The sequence below is a fragment of the Arctopsyche grandis genome, chromosome 9 (assembly GCF_051622035.1).
Source record: "Arctopsyche grandis isolate Sample6627 chromosome 9, ASM5162203v2, whole genome shotgun sequence".
Lineage (NCBI taxonomy): Eukaryota > Metazoa > Arthropoda > Insecta > Trichoptera > Hydropsychidae > Arctopsyche > Arctopsyche grandis.
Genome location: NC_135363.1, coordinates 28,827,942 through 28,841,273, shown reverse-complemented (window position 1 = coordinate 28,841,273; position 13,332 = coordinate 28,827,942). Strand labels below are relative to the sequence as shown.

Below are 13,332 nucleotides of genomic sequence, written 5' to 3'. Positions count from 1 at the left end.
CAAATGGAAAGTTTTATGTAACTCGTTGTGTATACTTCAAAATTATATTTGAAGCAAAAAGTGATTTTATTGAATTATATTTACATCATATTATATTATATTATAATATACTAAATTTAAATTAAAAAAAAATTATACATATATGAAATATGATATATTGTAAATATGTACATACTGACTGTATCAATATTTCTGTTTACTTATTATTTTTTCGCAAATGATATTATTATATTATACTATACAATATAAACATGTCAAATTTAACACATCAATCGTGATTTAATTTTTTTACAATATTGAAAATCAAATTTAAAACTCTTTAAAATGTGTATTATGTATACTACAGACACAATTTTGTACATACATGAAAAAGTTAAATATTCATAGATAATTAATTGATTTATGTATTAAAGAAAAAGTAAATTAAAAAAATACACGTTAGTGAACATTCTACATATAAAGGTGTCCAAAAATATGTACAAATAATTCGCATTACTTTGAATAAAAAATATTATTTAAAGCAATTGTAGTAATGCCTGAATTTGTACATGTTTTTAATTCTTTCACTTTGTAGATTTTACAAAAATACATATTTGAAACCCCCCTGCTCACAAAATATACATAAATAATATTGTGAAAATTTGTTGTTTTATTTCATATATCCAAGATCACCTTTTAAAATGGGTTGTATGATTATTAATAAATAAAACGAATTATCTAATAACATGTGTATTATAAATTATCCTAACATTCATTGAAATTTAAAAACAATATTTCCGTTGTCTTTATTTACAGGGTCGAAATATTGCCTGAAATTCAAATAATATCATACAATTACGGTTGCGCGAATTCTGAATAATCGTCAAAGCATAACTTGGTTGTATTTCTGTTTTTAATTCGACTCTCGACAAGGTTTTCACGACCGTTTTGCGAATAATCAGCGAAAATATTATACGCTTAGGGAATGTTTGTTTTTGACCTTTTCGCTCCTCGGGCGTAAATATTGCTTAGCGGCCGCGAAATTCGTTAATATTTAATTTCGATGTGAACGCAACGGGTTCAGCGGGAAAACCGGACGGTAAAAATCCGGAAAAAAACCGGACGGTATAAATATATCATCACGCGCGTGAAAATCAACTGCCCAAGGGGAGTGGAAAAGTATCGCGCTGGAAATGACACACAAACGTGCGCTTTGGGATAATTATTTAAGCAAATTTTCTCATTCGGAAACTGGGCTTTCCGGGCTACAATTTTAATAGTTTTTCATCCGTATTTTCTGCGAAAAATTACTCGATTTTCTTTCTCTCCGCAACTATATTCCCGTATATAATACGTACATACGTACATACATATATTGAATTATTTTATAATACGGAAAACTTTTAATAATTAATGGATTATACATGTGTACAGTTATAGATAATATTATTTGTTTTGATATATTATATTTAAATATTCAAATTATTTGTGTAAGAAAATCCAATTATGATGACAACAATTTTTGAAATGTTAATACATCCCTAATAGAAAAATCTTAGTCTAAGTAGATTGGAATGAAAGAATAGAAATAGAATAAAAAATAATTAGATAAAAAGAAAAGACTGGGGCTAGGGGCTTTTTGCGATCTGCTGGAACTCTAGCTGTGAATTTTTAAAACCTAGTAATAAAAGTTTCATCAATGGGTTGTTTCATGATTTCATAGATATAGAAACTTCCAGACTATCTTTTGAAAATATCATAGTTAATAAAAAATAATTTATATGATTAATACCTTTTGAAGGTCGTTATGACATTATACGCTCAAAGTGAGGCATAATAGTTTTTTCCCTTGAAAAATATACAAACCCACTTTCAACGTTGTATAAAAAGTGTCAAGCAGAATCGTAAATCTATCACTCGTTAAAGAAACCTCTATGTATTTCATTTCATAACAACAGTGTAATTTATGGTACTCGGAAGGTATAAGAGCGGTAAAAAAATGCGTAAATTTTTTGCACATTACATCTATTCATACAGTAATAAACGATCTGTCAAATAATTGTAACATACATTTACAATACATTAAAATCCGAGTATCGATGTCGCATCAGTTTTAATATCAGTCGATAATTTTCGTCATGACTTTGAGCGTTTTCGCCGAATCGGGAAACTTGAGCTTGAGCTTTTCCGCCAGATCGTCGTATTTAATTTCGATCAAAGTTTCAAATCCGGCTTTCGAGGCCAAAACTTGAGATCCCACAGCCGAGAAGATGGTCTCCGTCACTCGGATACCGATCGCCTTACACAAAGGGGTCCTGAAAACGCAACACTTTCCGATAATGATTAATTCCACAACTGATACCCACCCGACAAATATTATATATGTATATCATATAAAATTTGAACGATTTACGGCACCTGGCGTGCAACATTTCAGCTCCAATATTCATCCCTCGGTACTCCTTATTGACAGCCAAACCGGCAGCTGTTAAATATTCTTTGACTTGGTGCAAGTTGTAAATGTTGAATCTCGAATCTACCTCTTGCAATATTCTGCCGATCTCTGAAGGTTCAGCATTCTTCTTCTACGATATAAAATAATTAAATTAATACAATAAATGGGGTTTGCTACAAATGGTTGAAAACCACGCTGCTGCATGCTCATTTTGTTGAACTTTGACTGTTTGAATTTCAGCATGTATGAAAGACGAGATATTCATGGGGTTGCGCAGATGACATTTTGATGTACATTGATGATTGGCAATTCTTAAAATTGAGTTAGATCTTTCTGGTGAGTTTAATATGGCAAAAGCCGAGACAAAATTATAAAATGAGCATGCAGTGAAATGAGCATGCGGCCACGTGGTTTGCAACCATCTTTATTGTATCTTAAAGTTTTATTATTAGGGTACATTTAAAGCAGATAATTTTTTGAAATTTACAATCAACTAAATTCAGAAGACATATTTATATCATGGGGAGAAAAATGTGCCCTATTGAATATTTACGAATTATAATAGCATCTTTATGACTGTCATGTCATGGCTTCGATTCCAGTCAACCATCCAAAAGTCAAAATTTTTGACATTTTTTCCTGATGAAAGTGCTAGAAGGTAACTTGAAGTGTTTTTGGATATCATATTTGTATATACATATGTATGTACTTAATAATATTCAAATTAACCCAAACTGGATAATCCTAATGAGAATGTTCAGACCAAATGTGCAAAAAATGTTTCTGGAAATTATGCAATCATTGAATAGTTGTGTTATAACTTGGATGGGATATTATGGCATATTTCTAAAGCGAAAGTTTTTTATTAAGTTGAATGAAAAAACACTGAACAAAAATGAACAATTATTGCATTTTGTTGAATTTGGTGATTGCCAGTTAACAAAGACTTCTATGAATATTTTTTTATTCCACATACATATATAGATAGAACCACTATAAATCAGATTTTTGATACAATAAAAAATTCCAAAGTCAAAAAACAAGTTTTTACTTAAATAAAAACTCACATGCTTATCGCTTAGTCACCTGTTATCTGTATATCAATATCGCGATAGGAACGTATATAATATAACTTTTCAACTGAGTTCGTTGTGATAAGAGCACGTAATTCAGTAGTCAAGTATAAAAATTGTAATTGAATTCTATAATATCTTACGTCTTTCTTTTGACCTTTGACTGAGTGTATAAGGAAATTGAAAGCCACAATTTCCGGTTTCATAAAAGTTCTAAACCCATCGTAGTCTTCAAAACAAACAATGCTTAGCCTTAAAGGAAGTACTTCGTTTCTCCAAAAATTGTGCATTTGTTCGAGTGCTTTTTGGTTTTCGATTATACCTAAAATAATAATGAAATCAAGTAATTTTTGGAATAAAACAATAAATATTTCTATCATAATTTTTACTGTAAATTTTTTATATGCGTTTTTAGATTCGTCTGCTCATGTCATAGAAAACACGATTTTTTTTATTACTCTAAAAGGTAACGCTTTTAAAATGTTTGTCAAAAATCTACATTATGTTTCTGAATAAAAAAAATGTCAGAAAAAATTTAACCCTTACATAATAATACTGTTTTATATATTTTTTAACCTCACAGAGTTATTCAAGGATGATTTTTTTTACAAAAGAAAACAAATTCTGTTAATGGATAAAATGATAAACGTGACCTTAACGTTTGTTCTCAAAGTTATAAAACACCCAAAATTTTACAGCTCAAAAAAAAATCGCCTTCTGGTTAAATGTTGTATTACATACATATATGTATATGTACATATCTATATGTAATATGTAATATTGATCTTGAACGCCATAAAAACATCAAAATGTTTTAATTACATCAAATAATAAAAGCAGCTTACCTGCAGCCAAAGTGAAAGGTTCTTCTTTCAGAAAATTTTCCTCCATAAAAAACATAACATCGTCGTACATATCCTCAGTGACGTCTTGAATTTTAAATTTTTTCACAGTTCCATCAGGTAAAGTCCTCTCAAACCGTCTCCAAACTTGTGGAAACTCTACAGAAGCCGGTCTTCCCACCATTTTTTAACAAAAATATAAGTCTAAGCGCTCAAATCAAGATGGCAAAACTGTTTTCAATTCGCTTCTATAAGCAACGCAATCGCTTATCAACGAAAACTTCAATGACAAGATAAGAATAATTGATAACGGATTATTTTTACACACAACACATACATATATTGCCAATACTGTGTTCTGCTTGGATTATATCATTCGATGGCAACACTCAATGTATTACAAACCTATTAATAACATAATCTGATAATCCTACATATCTATGTTCGTCATTATGTAAATCGACAATGTAATTCTACACATGCATACATTGATATTATAAATGTAAAGACTATTTTCAAATGCATAATGGTCTGTATTTTTATTATAAAATTGTATTAAACCAATTGTTAATTTATTTACAAATTTTAAACATTGCAACTTTACATAAAATTGGCCGGCTTATCCAAAGGGCTTCGACAACTTTCAAAAGCTGTCAATTTTATAATTGAAGAAACCGTAAGATTTATAAATTATAATTCAAAAACCATCGCAGTTCAGATTGAACACACACAGGCTTGCCCGGCATTCCCGGGGAGATATTGTATGAAAGCTATTCAATTCAAGATTCCGACTATTTATACATATGTAAAATAACAAAGTGATAGTATATCTTATTTGGTGATTCTAAATTGACAACTGTGGATATACATATTGTATATTGTAAAATATACGATTATTGTATCTATGTATATTATTATTTTTTACAATTTCATCAAAGTGACATTACAGATTAGCTACAGGTCGTCACTATGGCTAATTTATTACAAGACATTGAAAACTGATAATTAAGGAGACATCTAAATACATAATAATTACATACATACACAATACCTGACATCTATGGTCAGATATTACAAACATCGTATAAATACGATTAATAACATTTTTAATGTAACAATACGAATTTTTACATTCGATAAACAACTACAGAGACATCTATGGTGAGAAATCTGGCGAAACCTGAGATATAACATAACTCGAGGTACGCAACAGAAAATTGGGATGGAAAGGCCAATTTTACAGGAACCGTTCCAATAAAAATCAGAAAAATTGGCAAACTCTGATAAGAAGCGATTGACCTCGACATACCAAGACCAACAACGAGACTCTAAATGGGAATCGAACCCGTGATATCAAGCACAAAATAATTCAATACTCACCACTAGACGACGCTGCTGGTTAATATATTTTATTTTAACATATTACATATACCACATTTAGTTTAAAGGCTACCCCAATATGACACTGGGCAGATAATACATAAATAACTATTTTGGATAAACATACATACCTATAAAATATATAAAAAACACATTAAATTTTATTGAAAAAACATTCAAATGCTACTCAAAATATTTAAATAAAAAATAATACAGAAAAAATATATTATAAAATACATATATGTATGTATTTAAATTTGTATTTAGATTTTAAATATCATGACCATAGATAGAATTTTTTTTTAATCCATAAATATTATATGAATTTTGTTCGTATTCTAATAAAAGAAAAAAATATAAGAGATTGTTCTGACATGCTAATGACATTTTTCATGGATTAAAATTTGCATTAATGTATAAATATCCTCGAAATATATTTAAATATTTACGACACCGTTTATGTACATCGCAACGATAATATTGTAAGCCAAATATTGATTAGAATGCGCACGTTGCAGTCGCAGCATCTTGCCGGTTGCAGAATGCGCTTCCAATTTCATCCTTATTATTATCGTCGTCAAAAAACGAACAACCAATACAAGAATTACTCCGAAATAAATAACACAAATTCCGTACAAAGTCTCTTCGTTTGCAAAAAATTTGCATTCGCCGACTCGCCTAATGCGGTTTTACATACATACAGTTTCGAACGGAAATACGCAAATGCAAACTACGCTTCACAACCGCACACTGTTCTTCTTTATATTTTTATTTTTTTTCTAAAATAAAAATAAACTTTCATGAAACCCAGTTTCTGGTTTTATAAACTAGTTTTGTTCGTCGGCCAGCAACAATGGGGCAGCTCTGGCATCTGCATACGTACTAAATAATTAACTCGGAACTTGAAAAAGTACGGTTAAAGCGCCTTAGTGTGTACTTTGTACGAGTTAAACGTACACGTTGTATTATATTCGTATAATACGAGCATGCATATATGGGGGGGGCGGGGAGTTGGGGGTGGATTTTCAACCGAACGATCCCGCAAAGAATTTTAAGCAAGGGGGCTGCTTTTAATCCGGTGGGCAAACACGTGAATGTAAAATATCGAAAACGTCGCATTAACGGCACAGTAAAAGTGGTTTGGAAGCTTGTGGGTGGGTGATTTTAATTTAATTAATTCTCCATTTTAAGCTAGCTATTTTGGCGTGAGCTTTTGTGGAAATCAATGAAAAGTCCACTTACTCGAAAAGCCGTTTTTATTCGAGGCTAAGCGGCGGTTTGAATTGTAGAAAAACAAAGTATACAAGCGTTTATGTATATGTATATTCTATCTGTATACGAAGTATTAATATATGAAGTATTGCTTTCATGAAAAATTTTATTCATATTTTATATTGACTGTCGATTTATATTCACGTTTGAACTGGTTTTAAATAGTGTATGACTGTTTTTATGATCTACATTAAAACATCCATCAGAATTAGTCACATTGTCAATTCACTTATAAGAAAGACAAGTTAATGGGTTCCTCTTTTTATTTTATCTATATGTACGTAATAACAATAAAAGTTTTGTGATTACGTTTTTATTCCAATTCTAAACAATAAAATGTAATAAAACGAAACTATATTGTGTAAGTAGTAGTTTTTCTCACAAGATTCAAGCCTTTTCAAGGTTTTCTACGAAACTGTTCATTGTATTTAACTAAAATTCCATATTTATAAGTTTTAGATTTAATTTTCTTATGATTTACTCCCCTAGCCGTACAAGCCTTGAAAATCAGCCAAAATTTCGTAGGTTTTTGGTCGAACCTTTTCTGAAACCGCATTGGACTCCGCAATGTACATACATATGTGCCTAATAAAATAATATTTTGGACAATTCATTATCCCAAAATTGATTTAAACAAACATAAAATAATTAATTAGCTTAAATACCAATATGTCAAATAGTTACTTATTTGACATATGATCTTCATAATATTTCGATGCTATTTTATTTCAATCAAACATGTACATTCGCCTTTGCATATTGATCCAAAGCGACGAGTTTACTAATACAGATACAATATAATAATACAAGCTTTTTTATACAATGCGAATTCATAAAAAACATCATCCTCAATTACATATATGAAGAAATTTTTGCAGCATTTTTATTATAGAATAAATTTTATTATAGATTTGTAAGAGAGATTAGAAAGGAAATGCTAGTTAACAAGGACCGTTTCAATGAAAATCAGAAAAATTGGCAAACCCTGAAAGGAAGCGATCGACCTGGAGTCACAAACTAAGGTCTGGCCAACAGCTACTTGTGGGAATCGAACTGTGATCACTCCGCTCTAAAGCATTATATGCCAACTACTACAAAGTCCAAGCTGCTGGTTATGAAACTAAAAGCTCAAATTACGTATAATGAAATAACAAATTCCAGAAATCATATATGTATATTATATTTAATAAAGAGTTTGTAACTATTTAATTAAAGATTCACTTACCGAAAGCGTTAGTTAAGTCACCTGCAAAATATATATTAAACATTGACGTGAAAAATTACACATCCCGTTTCATTTAATAAAAACCTCACAAGGTGAAACATCATATGTTATTATACCATGACATACAATATAGCAATTGTGTGCGTATTACATATACGTGTGTTTGCGATTTTATTAACGTGCACGAGTGAGACGTATTGCGCCATAACGAATTACTCTTGCGCGCAAAAGTACAGGTTGATTCAATAAAACGGTCCGTTCCGAAATTGGCACGACACGTGCAATATCGTAAAAAATATCAATTTTCACGTCGCATGTCGGACATTGATGAAAATTGAAAATTGTCACTCGATATCATGCTCCGGTCGGCCGCCGCGCTGGAAAATTCACTCTCCTTACCGAGCGTCCGGTCGTATTCGAATGAAAGTACGTGATGAAAGTAACAATGAAAATTAATATGTCGTATTCTTTCAATGACGTAATAGATATAGTACAAATTTGAATTAGAATATACCCAAGTGGATCAGTAAATATCAAATGCCGTGTCATTGTAAAAACTTCAGCGTATAGGGATTCAAAAAATACCGACATTTGCCACTACTGGTACTACAAAAAAACTTTGACTCTAACGGTTGTATGGAATAGCTCCAAATAATATAAAATAAATCCCTAAAAATAATTTATAACACACCCATATAAACTAACTTAAAAAAACTGCATACCATAAATAACATTCCGTTAGTTACAGACATTACTAACAAACTAATCAGTAGATTCTATGACAGAATTACTAATAACCATACTAACACACTTGTGAAGAGTCTCAGTAATTAAAACAAAATGTCTATACCCTTAAGGTATAAGCACAGATTACCTAAACCAATCTGCTTTAGATCATTGACTTTAGAGGGTCTTTAATTAACATTATGTATTAGATATATTATGAGCATTTATAAGAATTGTCAATAGGTTTTTGGGCTCTTTTTCCTATTATACTGTACATTAACATTAGAATAATATAATTCTATGAGTACTAACAAAATTAAATTAAAACTGTAAAATAGAAAATGATCAGTCGATCAGTAGCTATATATAAATAAATATAAGATGTATTGTGAAAATAATTTAGTAATAATAAAAAGCATTTAAAAATAAAACAAGGACTCTAACGGTACTACTGGTATGTGCTCCTTGCTTTGAAGAATTTTTGTGTGGAAGGGATGGTTTTAAATTTTAAACATTTGTATTCATATTTATTTATTTATTTTTACATAGATATATACCAGGAAGGCCTAACAGGTAAACCCCAACACGCTTTCCTAGCCAATAACAAACATTGCCGCATTTTTTATTACATAAATCGCTGATTTTCGAGAAGTTGAAGAACACGAAATTAGCTCTTAATTAGTTAATGAATTAATCCATTGATACATCTATCGATTTAGACTTGTAAAAATCGTATAAAACTTTAGACTATAAAAAAGATTTCTTGTGTGTTTATTTTTTAATTTTATTTGGACGGCTCGTCTCTTTTCAAAAACACATCTGTACTTGACAGACTAAGTATACTGTGCTCAAATTTACCAAAAATTAGTTATATATGTACATATGTTCACAATTTCGTTTGAAATCTTATGATATTTTCATGATATCAAAAAAAGTTTCTGAAAAATAATACAGCATACTAAATAAAAGCTAAGGCTTATAAAGCACTCTACATTTCATTTGTGAATGAACAAATATATATAAACATATGTTCCAATGTAGAATATTTTCATATCAAATAGATATATGTATATTAAACATAATGGATTTTGTTAAATATAAAATTAAATAGTCACTTAGCTACATACATATATAGGTAAATAAAATCTTGATATCCATCCAATATCCATCCAAATTTACAATCACGTTCAAATGTATACTTTTTAATAACAATTTCATAAAAAAAATATTTTTCATTACAAAAATATATACACAAGTGTGAATTATTTGTCAATTTGATTAGATTTGTCGATCGTTACAGCCCTTCAGTATATTTGTACGTCGTTCGAAAATAGTTTGTTAAATATACGTTCCGCTGAGTCGGCCTCAACTTTATGCTCGTCACATATGTATATATTTTTTTTTCTCTCCCCCGATTCGGGATATATACGGCGAAGAAAGAAACTTGTATTGCAAATATACTACACGTCGATATACGACTAAGGATATTATTTAAGGACGTGACCCACATTCGGAAAATTCGGGAAGCGTTGAGGGAATCGGTCAATTCGGCAGATTTCCACGCGAGATTTACAAAGCAAACGCTACAATGCAACGATTCCGTTCGGCCGAGACGAAATAAGACATTGATATATACGGTGAGATATTGCAATATGATCCCTGGATGGGTGGGTTTCAGTACTCTTCGGAAATGGATACTGTATATAGGTAGAAAGCCACATATGTACGTACATTCGAACGCGACCGTTGACACGCTCGCGAAAATATGAAAAAATATATTTACGAAGTACCTGTCCAAACGTAACAATGGAATATTGCTTTATCTTTCGGTTCTTTGTTTTGTTGTTCTATCAATCCAGTGATAAGGTCAATGCCATTCGATCACAAAATGAGATTGAAATATAATACGTATATATGTATGCATGTACATGTACATACATATGTATGTATGTATGTATTATCGTATTTTAGGATATCCATTCTGTCGATGATATACATATAAGATTAATTTGTTTAATACAAAATCTATACCTTACCGTGTATTCCAGAGTTTCCAACATCGTTTAACCGAATAAGCCACATTTTTACATTACTGAAAGCCGTCAAAATTAGCTCGGTTAACCGGTTGAATACACTGTTCGACAAATGACGACTTTTTTTTTGTTCAGAGACAAGATATGAATTTTCTTATAGATCTATGCCCAGTGAACACGAATCTGGTATTAAAAATGTTGATTGGCTCGAGATTCGGAAATATGTACGTATATGCGTTTTGTAAATCGTGCGATTTTTCTATATCTTAGTGTTGTTCGGTCGATGTCTCAAAATATGTCAATTTTCTGTTCAAAATGAATATTGAAATCTATAGTCGGGTATTTTATCTTTCATTTGTAGTACTTTTCAGCTTTCAATTCTCTCTAAGTAGTCGTCCAGTTCAAATCAAAAGTCAAAAGTAGGTATTTTCACTTGGGATTTTTTCCCACTGTTAATACAATTTTATATTGAGTATTTTCTATTGAAACATGTTTATTGAGATAGTGTTGTGGCGAGACTATTTTTTTTTTTCGTTTAAAAAGGATTTAATTGGAAGTGTGCTGAATTTTAAATCGGTAAAATTGCGAGCTAAAAGCTTGTACTAATATTTACTCGTATTTACATGAATCTGAATTTAATTAATATGGATAATAAATTAAATTGTCTTTATATGAGAATTAAATAAAATTCCATTTAGAAAAATCATATTTCGACTATTCATGTGGATTAATCACAAAAATTCGTTTATTTTATCGTGGTAAGGCAGTTATCAATAGAATTTTTGTTATTTATCCATAAGAGCCCGAGTGGCAGTTTCCAAAACATACGGCAAATAATGTGAAAGATGTTGCTCCTGAATTTAAAATTCAGGAGAAAAACAAATTTGAAGGGCTCTTGGAAGTTTCCGATGTCCCCAGAATCGGTGGAAGAATTCCGCCCATCATCATGACAGCTACTGGCACTCACGGCAGCATGATCGAGTCGATCAAGAAGTTTGTAAAAGACTTCACAATGACTTACATTGGTCAAAATAATGTCAAGATACAATGTAAAAGTCTTGAAGACTTTAAAAAACTTCGGGATGGATTGACACCGGACCGACAATTCCATACCTTTTCCAGGAAGGAGGAAAAGGAAATAAAAAGTGTCGTACGTGGCTTGCCGAAATTGCCGGAAGCCGATATTAAAGATGACATCATCAGACAGGGATTCCCAGTAACCAAAGTCATACATATGAAGACGAAGGAGCCTAGGAGCAACGCCACCGAGCTATTCTTGGTGTTATTCGAGCCATCGGTATCGGCAAAGAAGATTAAAGAAATCCGGTACATCTGTTACACAAAGGTCAGTGTCGTTAAGTATACTAGTAAATCTCAAAATATTACTCAATGTTTCAGATGCTAAGAATATGGACACGCTGCGAAAAACTGCAATCGGCAGACCAAGTGCGTCAAATGTGCCGGCGCTCACCTCACCGCAAAATGCATTCAAGGGATAGTTACCCCTGCTGTCTGCTCAGGCTGTACAGGATTTCACCCCGCTAACTTCAAAGACTGTCCAAAAAGACTGAGTTATCTGAAAATGCTGGAATCGAGGAAGAATCGAGCATCAATTGTCAAAGCCAACCCTTGGAAACTCCCAGTGGTGCAGTCACAAAATATCCCGGTCGTTAACGATCATAACTTCCCAAAGCTACTGACCATTAAAACTCCTTTACCAAATATCCCTAAAAAACCCCAATAATATTCATAATTACGATTTTATCGACGCGAAAATATGAAGCGCCAGTGTATAGTTAAGGAAATGATTACGTTGGTAACCAACTTGCGCGCACGCATGCCAACGTACAAATACATTACGTACCACTCATACCAACCTGACACTCATAACAGTCCTACATATGTATATAAATTAATGTTTGTCTGTCTGTTACGTATGCGTTCCTATACTTAACTTTAATTTAATTTGATTATTAAGTATTAATTTAAAACTGAAACATACACTTATCGAAACGCATCGAGAAACATAAACGGGAACGAAAATTGCATACGTTATTGTACGATGGAACAATGGAACTTTCAGGATTTATTTTATGCATGTCCGAGAAGCTTACTGTGAAAAATAATCGATCAAAAACGGGAACGGAAACGGGAAAAACGGGAATGAGTGGCATTGTAATGCAGTAATTGGGAACGGGAACGGGAATGGATATTGCATGCGTTATTGTGGCATTGATTTATGACGACACGGCTTTGAAAAGACGTTAGTTGAGCTCCAACTATCACTTTAAACGGGAACAGCAATTGCATGCGTTATTGTGGCATTGTGACGTATGTTGCGTTCAGC

General features: G+C 31.6%; 1 protein-coding gene across 1 annotated transcript; it reads right to left on the bottom strand.

The window, feature by feature from the left end:
• Positions 1-317: 317 nt before the first annotated feature.
• Positions 318-4,713, bottom strand: LOC143916436 (uncharacterized). Its single transcript, XM_077437542.1, has 4 exons — positions 4,353-4,713; positions 3,651-3,829; positions 2,398-2,564; positions 318-2,294 (listed from the first exon to the last, which is right to left on the bottom strand). The coding sequence occupies exons 1-4, from the start codon at positions 4,531-4,533 to the stop codon at positions 2,099-2,101; spliced, it is 723 nt and encodes a 240-aa protein (XP_077293668.1). The 5' UTR covers positions 4,534-4,713; the 3' UTR covers positions 318-2,098.
• Positions 4,714-13,332: the final 8,619 nt, after the last annotated feature.

What these genes read in the sequence shown, in the direction of transcription:
- LOC143916436 (XM_077437542.1), bottom strand. Translation starts at nt 4,533, where the DNA reads ATGGTGGGAAGACCGGCTTCTGTAGAGTTTCCACAAGTTTGGAGACGG. An exon ending in ACCTTTCACTTTGGCTGCAG is followed by an intron (nt 3,830 to 4,352) that starts GTAAGCTGCTTT and finishes TTATTATTTTAG; the next exon opens with GTATAATCGAAAACCAAAAA. An exon ending in GCTGAAATGTTGCACGCCAG is followed by an intron (nt 2,295 to 2,397) that starts GTGCCGTAAATC and finishes TTGCGTTTTCAG; the next exon opens with GACCCCTTTGTGTAAGGCGA.